Source organism: Volvox carteri (genome assembly GCF_000143455.1).
Source record: "Volvox carteri f. nagariensis unplaced genomic scaffold VOLCAscaffold_33, whole genome shotgun sequence".
In the NCBI taxonomy this organism is placed as follows: Eukaryota; Viridiplantae; Chlorophyta; class Chlorophyceae; order Chlamydomonadales; family Volvocaceae; genus Volvox; species Volvox carteri.
The window spans coordinates 1,312,051-1,329,175 of NW_003307576.1; the positions used below are offsets into that span (position 1 = coordinate 1,312,051).

The window sequence follows — 17,125 nt, forward strand, 5'->3', positions numbered from 1 at the left end:
CGTTCTCCTCACGCAGCTGAGCCACCAGCTCCGCGGAGGTGATGACCCCGGCAGTGGCAGAGGCAGAGGCAGAGGCTGTGGCAGTGGCGGCACCGCCGCTGCCTTGACCGCCTGCAGCGCCGCCGCTGCTGCTAGGCATGCAGGCAGGCAGGCAGAGCCAAAGACGGGGGGATCACGGCCGCGGGAAGGCATCAGGCGTTGAAGAAAGAATAGGGCCTAGAGCATGATGGACTGGTGTGTATGGCGTACGGTCTGATACCCGGCAGACCCAAATATGTTTTTTTTAATGTCTTCTGCAGCACAACTCATTTGAGTCATATCAAGTTTGTCAGATTGGAGGCGTTGTTTTGGGGGAGCAGGCGTGGGAGGCGAGGAAGCTTGCCAGTCATAGGCTACTGCTGCGCAGTCTCCTGCAAGCTCGGTCGTACACGTACATACATACGTACATAAACACAATATATACATACATATACTCGGTGCTACAACATACATACATACATACAGAAAATTACGTGGAGCGGTGGAAATAAACCCTATCGCCATTGCCTTGCGGTGGTAACACCATCATGTATATGCCGCGCCACCCACCCGCCCGCTGCCACCACGTCCTCAAAATCATAGGACAGCAGTGCGTCGTCTTCCATGGCGGGGACCAGGTAGCGGTCGTCAACCCAAGGTACGGCAGTGGTGGCGGCGGCGGCGCCAGCGGCACCACCGGAACGTGTGGCCGCCGCCGCCGCCGCCAGCACCGGTAGCGGATCCCTGCCGGCAGCCACCTCCGAGCGGATGAAGTTGATGACGCGGATGATGCCGTACTCGTCAAGGTGTTGCTGGTGATGGGAACATGAGGGGAGGTGGGTCAAGGGCCCGTGGCAGCGTCTGATGCAGGCGTACGGCGTGGATGGTCTACTATGATAAACGTTCAGACCATGAGGAAGACGGCAAGTGGTTTGGGAGGGAGGTTTCTAAGGGCGAGAACCGGGATAACTCCGACAGAAAAAATAATAGACAAACCACAGAGAAGGCTTTGTAAGGAGAGGAGGCCAGGGTCGGGAATGAGCTGTAGGAAAGTGGATATGGACTGGGGTTGGGTGTGAGAGAGGGGTGCGCGAATGTCGGCATTTTTCCGTAAACATTCTGGTGACCTTGCTACCTTTGCGCGCCGTAGAAAGAGTAGAAGAGTCGTTGTAGTGTTAAAAACATATGGGGAGGACGAATTGGAGATAATGTGACTGCCGAACCGGTTCGGGCCTCTCTGGTTTGCGGTGTTCGTTGGTCTAACCGAACGTGCAAGAAGACTGGCGGCGGACGGCGTACCTTGATGCCGCATCGTGCGCGATGCTACACATGATTAATGTCTTAGAGTATGCCGGCATTCTCCGTACCTGAACCGCGAACTGCCTGATGTCGAAGCCATACTTGGCTGCGTCATGCTCCATCGCCGCCGCTGGGTTAGGCAGCCGCTCGGGACCAAAAAGACTTCGTGTTTCATCCTCATCAGCATCTCCCTCTTCGCCCTGCCACTCATCCCAATCCTCATCGCGACCTGCTACGCCGGCATTCAAGAGCTGCTCATCGTCATCTTCTGATGAGCTGACATATGAGCTTGTTTCGTCGTTTTTGTGATGAGCCATTTCGAAGCAAATATCCAACGCATTTCGTTGCGCTGCCTGACCAACTTTCGCTGTTTGCACGACACTTTCGGTTTCGGTTCCAAAGACAGCGCGTAGGTTGAATTTCAGGTATGATCTAATTATTAAAGAGAAGACTCAACATATGTCCGCTGTTTAAACTTCAACGTGGGCATAGTAAGTTCTCTGCCTACCCCTCCGTTTCGTGGCAATCGCTATCTCTAAGTCAAGTATATTTTTAAATTGAATTTAGTAGCACAAAATACGCCCGCTGGGTGTAAATCCCCACGTGTCAAGCTTGGTTAGGCGATAGTCCGCAAGATCGCGCCATCGTCGCTCCACTTTGAAGTGGGAGGCCATGGAGGCGGAACTTCAGCAGCTTGCAACCGTCTTTCAGCAAACCCTTTCACCGGATAAGGTGGATAAGCTCGAATGTTCCGGGATGAGCGTGTCGGCACGCAGTCGGCATACAGTCCGCTTGAAACGGGCGCTCCCATTTCATCACGTAGGATGCGATCAAGGCTGCAGAGCAGCAACTGAAGGCGCTAGCCCAGCAGCCTGGGTACTGCATGAAGGTTCTGAAGGTGGGCGTGTTTGGCGGCAAAGCACAACTCCCTTTGCCGACCCATCCACACGCCATATGCATAATGGGTACGTGTGTTGCGCCTGCAGCTCACGGCCACGCCCATAGATGACAGCATCCGTCAGTCGGCGGCAGTGAACCTCAAGAACGTCGTCAAATACCGTTGGGTAAGGACGGCATACCCGGGCCCATGACACTGAAGGGGTCGGTATGGATTTCTGCAGCTTTTGGCACCCATGTTGAGAACCCTTTTATAGGGTTGGTAAGGTTGGGTGCATCGCAACTTGCCAAACGGCTGCGGTTCTGGGCCCCTAGCACGGCATTGATTATGGAGGAATACGGAGCCAAGCAGGCGCGTGTTGTTGTGTTTGGACGCAGGTGCCAAGCGAAGCTGATCTCTATGGAGGTGCGCAGCCACTCCCAGATACCGAGAAGGTAGGCAGCCTTATGGCACGCGTGCGACCAACACTTATCACATTATGACCATCCAGGCGGCTGCTGCAGCTTGTAACCTGGAACCTGCAGGTTCATAGCAGGTTTCCCAGCCACCCAATTAACACTAACCACAGCAAAGAATCCACAGCACCAAGCCAAGCTTACCTGGGCGCCTCCTTGGGGTGCACCTCTAGAGCTTGTCCGAGTGCTGGCGCTTCTTTCTCTTGACGTGCGGCGTTGGCGTCGTCGTTGGCGGCTGCCCTTTCCCAACACACCCACGACCCAATTCACAGGTCCAAATTAAGCAACTGCTCGTGGGTGTGACGCTGTCTACGCCGCCGCGCGTTTCAGCTCAGCTAAGCGAGGCGATGTCCATCATCTGCGCCTACGACTTCCCGGCCAAGTGGCCCGAGCTGCTGCCGGAACTGGTGTCGAAGCTGGCCACGGACGACTTGACGGTCGTGCGCGGCGTGTTGCAGGTGCCGGCACATTAGCGATTGGCGTCTGGAGAGCGGGAATGAGGGGAAACGAGCCACCAAGCTCAGCATCTGGGTGACGGGGGAACCGATGGGAAAGAGTCGCAACTGCCCGGGGGGGGCCGGATGCTCACAGGGCCCGGTGTCTCAGCATCCGCGTGTCTGTCGTAGCTCTTAGCAACAAGCTGCGCGGTTCCTCGCCTCACCTTGGAAACCTATTCCCGGCGGATTCCAATGCCAAACACCACCTGTGTGTGTGTGGTGGTGGGGGGGGAAATTCTGGACTGTCCGCAAAGGCTGCAGCGCTGGCTGCGTGGCTTTGTCGCAATGCATACAAGCATGCTCCACAAATCCCCCTGTGTGACGTGACGGGTGACGGCGACGGTGTGGGCTCCATTTGGATTTTCACTTCGTGCACACTGCCATCGCGCATCATGACTGTACATATCATGGTTGTACGTCATGACTGTACATCATGACTGTCTACACGAGCCCGCTGTTTGCCTTGAATGTCGTTATTGGAGACGCATCCCCACCCAATCCACGTTGCGCTTTGCAACAATAGGTTCAAAAACGGATCGGCAATGTAGTGTAGTGCGATCTGGGTTTTCGGTGGAAGGCATGTACGGGCCCGCATGCCGCCGCACCTATGTGCTGCGCCCGCCCCATCTACTCCTGCAGAAGCTGCACCACCATCCTGTTTTCATGTTGTCTTTTGAAGACTACCTGTCACGGCGCTTGTACCACCACCCATACATAGCGCCGCACCGTCGCAAATAGGCCTCCGCAAGCCCCTAGTGGGTATTTGAACTTGTACCTTCCCACGACGTTTCCTGACACTCCCTCTTGCATGCATCGTGTATGGCGTGTCGTCCGTTACCGCCATTTTATCTTTGTAACATCCGCTTACATCCTCGCAGATAGCGAACAACGTGTTCAAGCGGTTCCGCGGCCAGCCGTCCAGCAACAACGCGCTGGCTCAGGAGCTGGACATGTGCCAGCAGCTATTCCTGAGGCCGCTGCATGAGACGACCGTGAAGCTCGCGGGGCTGTTCCCGGCGCTGTCAACGGCGGGGGGCCCCGCCGCCAACGTAGAGCCGCTGAAGCAGCTGTTGAGTTGCATTCGCCTGAGCTTCAGGATCTTCCACTCGCTGTGCTCGATGGGGCTGTCGGAGGTAGGCCATGGTCAGCCCTGGCGATTCCTCCTCTCTCCTGGGGCCGGGATTGGGTAGGATCCCGATATTGGCGTGGCGGGGTGTTGGAGGTCGCCGAAGGGCTAGAGGGGGGGTTTCAGGAGGTCTCAGTTGGGCTGGTCGCCCCGCTCCGCTCCCACCAATCCAGTTCGTCATCCGTTCGGCCACAGCGAAGGGTGGCATAGGGCCACAGGGGGCCCCGGGGGGGTTCTATCGCCCGCGCGTTCTGTTGGTAACCTTGGTGTGCATGCAGGCGACCGAGGCGGAGCTGGGCTTCTGGATGGACGAGATGCACAAGATGCTGACGTACGAGAACCCCGCGTTGGACGAGCAGGAACCAGAGAAGGAGAGCGTGCTGGATGGCGTGAAGACGGCCGTGTGCCAGGTAAAATTGGGGGAAGGGAAATCGCACCTGGGGACTGGGACCCTTACAAGAACACCTTTGCTTAAAAGTTACAGTAAATGTTTTGCTCTTTTCACTTGCATCCTAAATTTATGTGTGTATGCGTCTGTGTGTGTGTGTGTGTGTGTGTGTGTGTGCACACCCTCACGTCTCCATTCCCATTTCCCCCCCCCACACCCGATGTATCTATCCATCCCTCAATATCCCCATCCGGCAGTCCGTGGACCTCCTGTTGGAGATTGACGAGGACACCTTCAAGCCGTACCTGCAGCGCTTCGCCGCGTCGGTGTGGCAGGTGCTCATGAAGATTTCCCACAAGCCGGGTCAGGTACGGGTGGGCCCCTGGGCGGGCCGTTGTCGACTTGGCTGTGTGACTTGACCGCAACGCGCGCACGTCCACAACGCGTGCTTCAGTTTCGGGTCATAATGCCGCGGCCGGGATGGCGATTGTCTGGATGATAATGACAATGACGAAGGCGGCATTGGGGGACATGGTGCGAATGGCAAAATGAAGGTGGTCTGCAGGGGCCATGTGCAGCGGCGGCACGGAACAGCGGCGGCTAGTCGCCCCACCGGAGTGAGCAGAGCTGTATGCCGGTGGTGATGATTTGGTCAAGCGATCGGTGTTTTTTTTCTGTGGATTGATGCCCACGCCGCACCGGTCTCACACATGATGTAATCTGTATGCCCGGATACCTTGTCCTCGTATCGGTATCCCTACAGGACAACCTGGCGATGGCCGCCATCAAGTTCCTCAACACAATTGCCAAGGGCGTCTTCTCAAGTAGGTGTTGTCCTGAAGAGTGCTGGACCCTCCAACTGCTATATGCTTTCCTGGGTGAAGGGATGCGCCTGGATCGGGAGGTGGGGCCGTGGGAGGCACTCTACTTGTTGCATTTTACACGTGATTACACCAGAAGAACCAACACCTGGATACGTGCGCCTATCGATACGCCTCGGTGATGATACGCCTCAGCAAGACCCGAAAGGATCGCCGTGAAACAGGAGTTTGGGAAACACTCTTGCCTCCTTGACTATCCGATGGATCCTATATCTATCCGAAGCTCAGAGAGACGACTTGGGGATGCCCTGCGTTTCATTCTCCTCAAGTGCACTGCGTCCCGTCCGTCTTTGCTTGCTTTGTGTAGACCTCTTTTCGGCGGATGGCGCGCTGCAGCAGATCTGCGAATCCGTCATCGTGCCCAACCTGCGTGTGCGGCCCGAGGACGAGGAGATGTTCGAGATGAACCCCACGGAGTACATTCGGCGCGACGCGGAGGGGGGCGACAGCGACACGAGGTGAGCCACGGGGCGGTGGGCTACGGGCCGCTGAGGGTTGAGTGGCGTCGCAGTCGGGAAGGGTAAAGTCCTTGCATCGGACTCAGTTTTGCAAGGACAGTGACGGGGGGGACAGTGGAACGAGCCCGTGTGGGTGTGGCATGCTTTTCCAGCCGTTGGTGGGCCATCATGGTGCGCGTGGATGATGGTGCCTCAAGGTAAAGGATGTTAGGAGCGGGGATATGGAGAAGATTCGCAGTGTGCCCATGAAAGTGCGAAGATGAGGCGGCCTCGTGTTCGGACATATCAGGGCTCCTGAGTCGGCTAGAGCACCTAGTCTCTTTGCGCGTCTGGGTGCTGTATCTAGTTCATCCTGCTCGCCGCTTCGCTCGTGGTGCATAATACTTGGATAATTGAATCGCAGCCTGCGCACTAAAAACCAACTAACCAACACTAACCAACACCAACCAACACTAACCAACCAATAGTCTGCAGCTAAAACGTTTACGCATTTGGGTAGACGCCAGTCAAGTCAAGTGGGTGGGGGGGAGCAGCCAGTCAAATAATTTTACATATCGATTCCTCGCTTGTGCTTGTGCCAACCACAGACGCCGCGCGGCCGCTGACCTTGTTCGATCACTTACGGAGCGCTTCCCAGCGGAGGTCTCCCGGCTATTTACCGGCTACATCAGTGAGTACGGACTCTCACTGCGCCGTGGCTTGTCTGCTTGCATGTAAAAGGCTGGGTGGGTGGTGCGACTGCCTATGGCCCAAGCAATGTTGCCTGTTGCTGGGGTCTTCCCGTTCGGCATGCCTTCTTTCCTTCCTTTGCTGTTGGCGTCATCCCTTCCCGCACGTTATACTACGCGCACTTTTACTCCCTACCCCCGCGTGTGTGGTTCACTCGTGTGTGGTTCGTCTTTCTCCCCCCCCCGCGCTGTTCGGTGTATCGACCGGGCAAAAGACAATCCACTGCTAGTTCGTCGCTTTCGCATCCCGCGTCCTCGGCCGCCTTAAAACCGCTTCCTTCCCTCCCCTCCTCTCCCTTCTTCACCCTTCATCATCCAGCTGCGGCCCTGGCGGACTACGCAGCGTCTCCCGCCACAAACTGGCGGTCGAAGGACTGCGCCATTTACATGGTCACCGCGCTGTCCGTCAAGGTGAGGCCGGCCGGCCGCATGGCACAGTGCGGCATAACCGCACTAGGGATGATGCACCCCAACAAGCAGACGGGTGTGGCGCCATTTGGCTGTGCACTCCTGGGGGCCACTCCCAGTCACACGCCCTGTAGCGACTCCGAACCCAGCCCAGCCTGGCCGAGCCAGGCCTCCCCACTGTCTTCACTTCTTCCCGCACATGTCCCGCGCGCACGCCTAAGCCTCTTCCGTATCCTCATTTGCAACGCGCTCCATCCGATACCATCTGGGTCTTACCTGGCTCTAGTTTGTATTTTTTTCCTCCTTTTCTGTACCTGTACCTTCTTCACATATCCTCTTGGCGGGTCGCCTCCATTCATGCAGGGCCGCACCGCCGCCCATGGGGCCACCAGCACGACGCAGCTGGTGAACCTGTTGGAGTTCTTCTCCGCGCAGGTGCTGCCGGAGCTGCAGGTGGGGCGGGCTGGCTGGGGATAGAGACAGGCTGGGGAAGGGCGGGCATGGGAAGGGCGGGCTGGGGATAGAGACAGGCTGGGGAAGGGCGGGCTGGGGATAGAGACAGGCTGGGGAAGGGCGGGCAGGTTGTTCAGGGCGGCCATGACCTGGTCATGCGGTCGGCAGGCGACAGCAGGGCCAAGATGCACTTCGGGATATGGTTCGGATTTGCGGCGGTCCACGGCAACGGATTCAGCCCGTTTGGAGTGGAAGAGGAAGGTCACACGCACTGAGCAGGGCGGGACTGTTTTACTGACTGTCCAAGAAGGGATAACGATCCCGTGCCTGCTTGGATGCCTTGTCGCCCCGGTTGGGGTTTGCCAGCCTGATGCCCCAGCGGCTTGCGTCTGTGTCTATGTGCGGTGCGCGCGTTTAAGGCATGGATCCAGAGATGATAAATTTGAAACCCCCGGAGCCTACTGGTACCTACCGGTCTTCCTCGCTCCGGTTGTCCTGCGTGCGTGCGTGCGTGCAGAACCCCAAGATCAACGAGAATCCGCTCCTGAAGGCCGATGCCATCAAGTTTGTCACGACGTTCAGGTGCGTTGTGGATCAAGTGCTGCGTTGCCTGGGCCGTTAGTCCTCCCCCTCCTTCCCCCATAGTATTCCCCTCGTCCCCTTCCACATCTGCTCATCGTACTTCATACAGCTGTGTTGGCGGTCGGCGTTGCTTGGTGGATAAGCAGCGCGTGGCTTGTAGGACATATTTCCCAGGCATATATGTACATATATGTATACACATATGTACATATATGTATACACATATGTACATATATGTATACACATATGTACATATGTGTATATATGTATGCATGTATATATACATATATGCCGCATATGCCTCACGGCGTGCCGTCGGTCTTCAGATATACGGGAGTGCGCTCACGGTTTGTTAGTTAGTGCGCGCGCGCGGGCTTTTGGGCTGCTGCATCCGCTTCTTCGATGCTTCAGTGCTGCTTTCCTGTCAGCTGCCTGACAAGTCCCTCAATTACTTCTTACCCATCCGCTTGGGCAGGTCCCTGCTTCCCAAGGAGGCCTGCCTCGCTAGCGTGCCCTGCCTGGTGGCGCTCCTTGCCTCCGAGTACTGCGTGGTCCACAGCTACGCCGCCATCTGCTTGGAGCGCCTGCTCAGCCTCAAGGAGCCGGGGCAGAAGACGCTGCGCTTCACGCCGGTGGATCTTGGGCCCAACTTGTCGGTGAGCTGCGTCGCGAGCTCGCTAGAGTTACAAGTTACAAGTTACAAGTTCCGCACACAAGTGCGGGTGTGTCCGCTAGAGGCGTTGTGGCAAGTGAATGTGTTTCCGACCGGCTGTGGCGCCGGAGCCGGCGCGTGATCTGTTGCTCCCCTGCTGCATTAAGAGAATGCTTTTACAGTTTCCGCGGGTCCATCCGCTTGAGCTCTCTGAACCATGGACTCCAAATCCCATTGTTTACCTGAAACCGTTCTTATTCGGTTTATCCCTTACAGCCCGTTTGGCTCAGTGGCCTAATGGCACACACACACACACAGATACACACACACAGAAACACAAACACAGATGTGTGTTGCGCCTCAACATTTCCACAGTCTTTTTGTTATTTAGGGTGACGGGGCCGAACATCGCCCAAAAATGTCGGTGGAAGTGGATAAAAGCAAGTAGTGAAAGCCGTGTGTGATAGGAAAACGCGTGTGCGCACATTCCGCTTTCCCCGCCGTATACAGCCCGGACTCACGGTAATGCCCTATCCTGCCGTGCAGGTCCTCCTTGAGCGGCTGTTTGCGGGCTTCAAGCTCCCGGACAGCTCCGAGAACGAATACCTCATGAAGGCTATCATGCGCGTCATCGGCTTTGTCGGGCCCGCCATCTCGCCTGTCTCGGGAGTCTGCTTGCAGGTTAGCGCTAGGTCACAGCTATATGCCCCCGCACCTAACCCGGCAATACGCCCAGCCGGGGGCGCTCTAGGGAAATGCACTCCTTGCCGTGTCTTGCATGCTCCATCCCATTCGCAGCCTTGCAAGTAGCGCCGCCAACCATCTCCTGGCTAGTTCTACAAAAAATAGCCCGTCCTTAGATCTTTATTTGGTTCATGAATCGACCCACGAGTAAGGAGAGGGTCAACGGCGAGAGGTTCATGTCTGATGCAATACATGGATAATGTTAACAGCTCTTCATGTGTGGCTGGTTGATGAGACATGTCGATATGTGTATATGTGTGTATATACTCACACGCAACAAGTCGCCTGCGCACAGATAAGGCATTTTTGGCGCCTCAGTCACTCTAGCACTACTACTATTACTACTATTGACTAAGTGTACGGTTCCAGCTGTCAAGCGTTCGCGAGTCCGCCCTCTTGACCCCTATGCTTCTTATCACCCGTTTTGTTTTTAAATGTTTTTACTCCGCGACCTGCCGTGGGACAGCGCCTGGCGGCCATGCTGGTGGAGGTGTGCCGCAACCCGCGCAACCCCTCATTCAACCACTACCTCTTCGAGAGCGTGGCGGCGCTCATCCGCCATGGCACCGCCGCCAATCCCGCCAGCATCGTCGAGTATGAGCAGGCGCTCTTCCCGGCATTTGAGCTAGTGTTGCAGCAGGACGTGCAGGTACGAAAGGGCAGCGACTGCTGGTGGTGGTGGTGGTGGTGGTGGTGGTGCATCTGATACTGGGAAAAAAACTTGTCAGAGGCTTCTGGTCCACCTTCCACCCCAGCGCATCTGTCCATCCATCCGCCATCCTTCGTTGTTCCTTCCTTCTTTCACTTATAGAGCGCGGCTCCGCTACCAGTCGCTTTGAAATCCGCACCTATCGTACATTTGTAGGGTACGTCTGTGGAGTAGGCAGGAATCCCAGCTTTGGGCATTTGCAACAAACACGTTCTTCCCCTATCGTTTTTTTCTGACAGGAGTTTCATCCGTACGTCTTTCAAGTCTTCTCGCAGCTCATCGAGCTCCGCCCGGCACCGCTGCCGCAGCTGTATCTCCAAATTTTCCCGCCGCTGTTATCGCCCATGTTCTGGGAGCGGTCGGGCAACGTGCCAGCGCTGGTTCGACTGCTGCAGGTGGGTGAAATCGAAAAACACAGCGGCAGCGGCGGGTACGGCTGCCTTGCCGCGCACCTCGCTCTTCGTTTTGCGCCCTCTCCGATCTCATCCCCACGGCTTGTCCGGTACCCTAATTATCCTAATTATCCTACACAAAGTATTTCCTATCGATTTCCCCTCGATTACGGTTTTTTCACCATGCTTTCTGCAAAACCGACGCCGAACCTACAAAATCGAACCGAGCTGATCTTTTACTTCCAACCTTCTTAACTCGCCCGAAGGCCTATCTGACGAAGGCGCCCAACGAGGTCGTGTCTGGTGGCCACCTAGTGGCGGTGTTGGGCGTATTCCAGAAGCTTCTAGCGTCCCGCGCTCACGACCACGAGGGCTTTTACATCGTCAACGCGATCGTGGAGTCGTTGCCGCTGCAGGCGTATGTGCAGTACCTCCCGTCTATCTGGACGCTCATGTTCCAGCGACTAAGCAGCTTCAAGACCCCGAAGGTGGGGGAATTTGGCAGCCAGTAAATTTGCGAGTTCTACAAAGTAGCACGACGGTCTCCCCATCCGCATGCGCCACGTCCATTCTGTGCTTCTTGAAATCCGCTATGCAAGTGCATTGCATTTTTATTACTGCGACGTCTCTCGTCTCTCTTCTGTGGTGCTGCCGCAGTTTTGCCGGTTCTTTTGCGTGTTCCTGGCGCTGTTCGTGTGCAAGTACGGTGCAGCGGTGGCCGCTGAGCAGCTCGACAAGGTGCAGCCCGGCATCATCTACATGCTGCTGCAGCAGGTGCGTGGTGTAAGCGCTGGCTGTGGCTGGTGCATATGATTAAGTAGTGCAAGCGTTGCTTTCCGACCTGCAAGATTACTCTTATCAGCATGTCAGAATCGCAATACGTTGTTAACATATCAAGACCGTACTTTTCGTGTTCATCCCATTTACACCCCACATCATCGCTTAATTAACGCCGTCGCGGCATCGGGTCGTCCTTTTCTTCTTCGCGCAGGTGTGGCTCCCGACCGTGCCCTCCATCGAGGGCTCCGACGAGGAGAAGCTGGTGACGGTGGCGAGCGTCAAACTCATCACCGAGCTGCCGGGTTTCGGAGCTACCGGCGCACACGCGGCGCTGTGGGCAGCGGTGCGCAAGGGGCTTGTGGACAAGGTCTCTGGAGGCGGCGCGGCCAAGGGCGGGTCGGTGGAGCAGGAGGACGAAGACCAAGACTTCGAAGAGATGCAGGTAGGAGATGCAAGATAGGCGTGCGAGAAGGAAAATCGAGTGTGATGTGGTGGTGGAATGGGTCTGATGTGGTGGGATACGCAGGGTCCGGGGACGCCCTCTGCCAGGTTGCCGTTCTATCGGGAAAGCAGCTGAAGTGAAACTGTCCACTGGCACGTCGCAATCGCCGAAAGGACTGTTGTCATGTAGGCCAAACGCATCAGCTGTAGTAGTAGTTGTTGTTGTTGTTGTTCCTGTCTGGATGCGTCCGGCAAAAAAAATGCGACGCGTTATATGGTGTGGAACCGACCATCAATCGATTATATACACTTCAAGAACCTTAATAATACCTTGAAAGGTGAACTGTCAACGAAAACCTCTTGCTGCTTCGGTGCGCGCGTACGTCTAGGCTAACTCGCAGCTGTTGTGCTGCCGTCCCTGGTTTGCAGGGCTACTCCGCCGCCTACGCTCGGCTTGCGAATGCCAGCAAAGTAGAGCGACCTGTGTTGGCGGAGATACCGGACCCCAAGCAGTACGTCCAGGAGGCGCTGGCGAGGGTCGGTGCCTGAGAGTGGCAATGAGAGAACCTTTAGGTTGCCGCGGAGTGGCGACGCAGTGGCATAGCATGGTACAGGAACTCATTTTAGTATGGTGCGTCTAGCGCCTCATGTGCAATTCTAAAGGAGATATGGGGGTTAGGCAAATCTTCAGGCAAAACAGAAGTTTCCTTACCTGCAATTATTGATATAGAGCGTATATGCAGTTCCCGGATAATGCAGGCAGAAGATATTATCCTCTTGTGCTGTTGGGCGAATCTGAAGTGCATGGAAGTAAGGCGGGGGACGCGTCCGACATACGACACAAGGAAATGCTGGCTCCGGAACGAATTGGAATAGTCAGGATCTCTTCGTCGCGGTTAGGCTCTGAAGGTCACGGTTCTGCCGCCTTATGAGCAAATTTCGTGTTTTTCTTTTGCGAAGCTGCAACGGGGCTCCCCGGCCCATGGCAGCAGTGTGGGTGGGATGGGCTGCATGGGGCAGGGCTAGTCTTTTCCGCATGGATGGGTGCACACAGCCTGCGGAATGGGTGGAGAGTGTGCTTGTGTGTGGGTTCTCTGAGGCAGCGTCGGCGTGTGTTGTTTTCGTGTGTCTCCCGAGATGTCACCTCACATGTAGAGGTGTCTTGTGTCTTGCGCCTATGTACGTGTGAGTTGTGCGTGGACTTGGTCTTTGGCGTGTGCGTGAACGTCTGCGTGTGAGTGAGACCTCGGGCCAGGGGCCAGTCTACCGAAGAATTCTCTTTCTATGTGGGAACTGCAAACTGCAAACAAGTGAGAGGTGCGAGTGTCTTTATATGTCATGACGGGCCGACAGAAGGAGAGGGAGCGCAGCTTGTCAGGGTGGGATGGATTTGGAGATGTGCGGCAGAAAAATGGAAGCGGAGGGGAGGAGCGTTTTATGGAGCAGCTGAATGGATTGCATGCAGTTGTGACGGAAGGCCTAGGGGGAGAAGAGGATGTCGCATGTGCCAGGATGCTACAACAACTTCGTGAAATACAGAGTTTCTTCGAAGGTAACCGTGTCTTTTTTCGAAAGGCCATCTGGTCGAAGTGCAGTCAACGCAGCCAACCAGCCACCTAGCTAGCCTGGCAGCTAGCCAGCCGGGCAGCCAGCCAGCTAGCCAACTAGCCAGGTAGGCAGGCAGGTAGCCAGCCAGATAGCCCCTAGCCGGCGGTAGCCCCTAGTGCCCCCTATCCCCTAGTACCAGCCAGGCAGCCAGCCACCTAGCCACCCAGCTAGCCAAAGAGCTAAATGCTGTATCCTTGGCGTGTCACGGGATTCTGACATCCGCCGATCGGTACTTTCTGAAGTCGTTATCGGCTAGCCACCCACCCAGCTAGCCAGCCAGCTAGCCAGCTAGCTAGCCCCTAGCGGTGTTCCATACTTAGGATGTATGTTTCATACTGTCATTATATATTGTACTCCAGCCGAACGAACCGCCATATTCGCAGTCTTAACCACGACGTTAACAAGCAAAACCTAGCTAGCGAGCCGTGGAGACATGGAGTGCTATTTCTCAGCCGCTGGTGGCGGCGCCGCTTCGGTGTCCATCCGCCGCTTCTTCTTCCGCCGCGGCCAAAGCCTCCATGGCAGCCTCATGCCTCCGCTGCGCCGCCAGGGCCTCGCCCGCCTCCATCAGCGTCGTCGGCACCACGCCACACAATCCCGACTGCATTCCATGCGTCGCCCTTCCCGAATCCCCCGCCGTCGCCGCCGCCGCTGGCGGCGGCGCAAGGAACGCCGCCGTCAGCGTCAATGCCAATACGTGCTGTGCAGGCGCCGACACATCGTACTTCCCCACCCGTACGACGACACGCAGCGCCCGGCCGCCGGGCTCGGACCACACCACCCTTGCGACGGCGTGCAGCATGTCGCCTACCCGCGCAGGCGCGCTGATGGCTCCCTCCTCCATCCACAGCAACTCGCAGGGCCCGCCGGCGAACGACGCCGCCGCCGTCGCCGCGTGCTCGTACGCCAAACGCAGCAGATGGCCACCAAACACGGTGCCGCTGGTGTTCCGGTCTTGGAACTCCGCAATGACGGTACGGTGCACCTCTGTGTGGCGAATTGGCGTCGCCAATGCGGCCGTACTAGTGGCGCCGGCAGCGGCAATGGCGGAGTCACGGAACTCGCCAGTCACGTGGTTACCGCCGCCGCTGGCGGCATCGTCTACACGTCTTTCCCCGTCATTCACCCGAGGCCGTTTAGCGGGCCTTATGCAATCCGGCGCGTCCGACGGCGGCGCCCTCGCAGCCTGCCCTTGCTCCAAATCCGGATCCTGTCCCAGCGGCGGATCCAGCGCTGAATCCGGTTCCAGTACTCGTAACCCCTCCGCATCCGTAGGAATTGAACGTGCAAACTCAGACGAAAGGATGTTGTCGTACAGCATCCGCGCCAGTTGAGGCTCCGCCAAGTCCTCTCCCGCCGGCGCGCCGGCGCCGCCGCCGCCGCCGTCACGCAACGGCGATGCCGCCTTGCCAGGGCCCGGAGTCGCCGTCGCAACGTCGCGGTGTTCTCGATCTCTCCTGGCTTGCCGCTGGCGCTGGTGCTCGCGGCCCCGCTGAAACAGCGCCCGCTCCAATTCGTCCCGCGGGTGCAGCGGCGGCACATCCACGGCGCGGCGGAGGGATCTGTCCCTTAGCGCCATCACGAATTCCGCCGTCGCGACCAAGTGGCCGCGCGGCAGCGCCACCAACGGATGTGGCGGATGCGGCGGCAGTATTGAGGACTGTGTCGAGGGCGACAACCCGTCAGTGGTTCCGCCAGCAGCGGCGGGACCCGCCGCCGTCCCCGCCGCCGCCGCTGCCGCCGCCGCCACTTCCGCCGCCGCCTCGGCTGTCGTAAGCTGTAGCAGGACTTCCATGCTGCTACGGCCAACCCAGGTCACCTGCGTTATCGTCGCGGCACCGCAGCGGCGGAAAGCTGGCAACTGGCGACGGGGCCTCCTACTTAAATCTCCATTTTCAATGGAGCTATAACGCTGCCTGGTTAAAAACAGCATATGTAATGCTGTTCCCATTTTGGCCCCTTGCTTGGCCCTTCGACAGCGGCAACCCCAACTCCCTTGTTGTTACACACGGGTCTATACCGCCAGGTCGACTAGGTCTTTTCTGCTCGTGCCGCCGGTCGCATGTTGCTCATCATCCCCTGCTTTGCGTTTTTCCAAAATGTTTTTCCAAAATTTTCAGACCCTTAAGAGGTGTGGTCATGCGTTCCCCGCATCACCGCACCTGCCCCGCCATACGAAGGTCCGTCGGCGCTGGCGCTGGCGCAAGCAGCCGCCGCCCGCCGTCAGCAGCCGCCGCCGCCGCCGCCGTCACTGGCAATAACCCGTCTCCCGGCCTCAGGTGCACGTGCCACGTCAGACGCTCCAGGAACGCCGTCACCAACATGCTGTCCGGCACGTGCCCCACGTGACGTGCGGCAACGTCAGCGGCAAACATGTCGAAGTCCTCGATGATTAGGGCCGGGTCCAGATCTGAGGCTCCGGGTCGTTGGTACGGACGCACAGCCAGGGCATAGGGGTAGCGGACCTCCATGTACGAATGCGGCGGCGGCGGCGGCGGCGGTGACGGCAGCGGAGAGGAAGGCGAGCCTGGCGGCTGCAGCGGCGGCGGCAAGAGGTGCTGGTGTTGGTGTTGGTGACAGGGCTGCTGCGGATCTGCGTGGTGGTGTGGATGTTGGTGTTGGTGCTGTCCAGCGGCGGAGCCGTGACTCGGCGACGCGTCGAGAGACGACGGGGTGGCGTTGGAAGCCGTACCGACGGCAGCCGCCGCAGCGGCGGCGGTGGTGGTGCCGCCGGCGACGGCTGTGGCGGACTGGCTGCCCCGGCGCCTGCGGGAGGATCTGACTTCCCCTCCAGTCGGGGAAAGGGTGGAGGCGGAGGCGGGGGTTGATGTCGATGGCTCGGTCGCCGACAAATCCTAGGGGAAGGGGGCGCACGTCGCATTGTGCACAAAATTATAAAAGGCGTTAGGTAGGGGAAAAAACTCAGGAAAAAGGAAAAGAAACGTTTTATTGTGCCTTCTTTGGCGTTTTCATGGATTTCCTGCAGATTAATGAAAGCCGCAAGCTACACAAGTGGCCGTGTGCAACATGTATGCGTGTGTTGGGTTTGTGTATGTGTATGTGTACTCCGTGATACAGGTACGAAGAAAGAACCAGGAAAAAAGACCAGGAAAGGCGGTGTTGGTTTTTTTTCCTGCTTTTCTGTTTTTCTTGGGGTATGCCAATCTGCCATGTGTGCGGTGTACGGTTTAAATGGTACGTACCGCGACGTACAGCTCCAACCGGCGCCGTTCGAAGCTGCGACTCCTGTAGCCGCTGATAGGGAAGGTGTATGGCATAAAGCTGCGGAGGTCGGGGGGGCTGATTTGCGTGAGGCTGCCATCGGGGGGGGCCCGCAGCAGGGGCTGCCTCGCTGCGACGCGCGCCAGGAACCGCAGGTAGGGATGTGTAGCCATGCCCGCCAGAACCACTTAATTTATAGAGCGCCAACGATGCAAGTGCACATGGAGAATTGAGCTGTTTTGCATGGCACGTGGGAGCTTGGCATCCGTCGTTGGATGTCGAATGGTGGAAGCGTTCCTCGCGGCGCCCAACGAGGTGTACTTAGGCGCTAAGCTATCTGGATATTACCGTATTCTATGGTTGTAACGCATAATGAGCGCGTTCTG

General features: G+C 57.5%; 2 protein-coding genes across 2 annotated transcripts; one reads left to right on the forward strand and one right to left on the reverse strand.

Annotated features, from left to right (window-relative positions):
• Nucleotides 1-1,789: 1,789 nt before the first annotated feature.
• Nucleotides 1,790-11,928, forward strand: VOLCADRAFT_82084 (cellular apoptosis susceptibility/chromosome segregation 1-like protein; the record flags this gene model as incomplete). Its single annotated transcript, XM_002952946.1, has 21 exons — nucleotides 1,790-2,049; nucleotides 2,141-2,215; nucleotides 2,304-2,381; nucleotides 2,593-2,649; nucleotides 2,943-3,128; nucleotides 4,046-4,300; nucleotides 4,572-4,703; nucleotides 4,939-5,049; nucleotides 5,445-5,505; nucleotides 5,870-6,020; nucleotides 6,608-6,690; nucleotides 7,068-7,159; nucleotides 7,520-7,609; nucleotides 8,127-8,191; nucleotides 8,667-8,847; nucleotides 9,390-9,524; nucleotides 10,054-10,236; nucleotides 10,536-10,691; nucleotides 10,955-11,176; nucleotides 11,346-11,462; nucleotides 11,680-11,928. The coding sequence occupies exons 1-21, from the start codon at nucleotides 1,990-1,992 to the stop codon at nucleotides 11,926-11,928; spliced, it is 2,739 nt and encodes a 912-aa protein (XP_002952992.1). The 5' UTR covers nucleotides 1,790-1,989.
• Nucleotides 11,929-13,965: 2,037 nt separating this feature from the next.
• VOLCADRAFT_93809 (uncharacterized protein) lies at nucleotides 13,966-16,795 on the reverse strand (the record flags this gene model as incomplete). Its single annotated transcript, XM_002953043.1, has 4 exons — nucleotides 13,966-15,336; nucleotides 15,680-16,051; nucleotides 16,210-16,305; nucleotides 16,721-16,795. 4 exons carry the CDS (start codon nucleotides 16,793-16,795, stop codon nucleotides 13,966-13,968), a joined length of 1,914 nt encoding a protein of 637 aa, XP_002953089.1.
• Nucleotides 16,796-17,125: the final 330 nt, after the last annotated feature.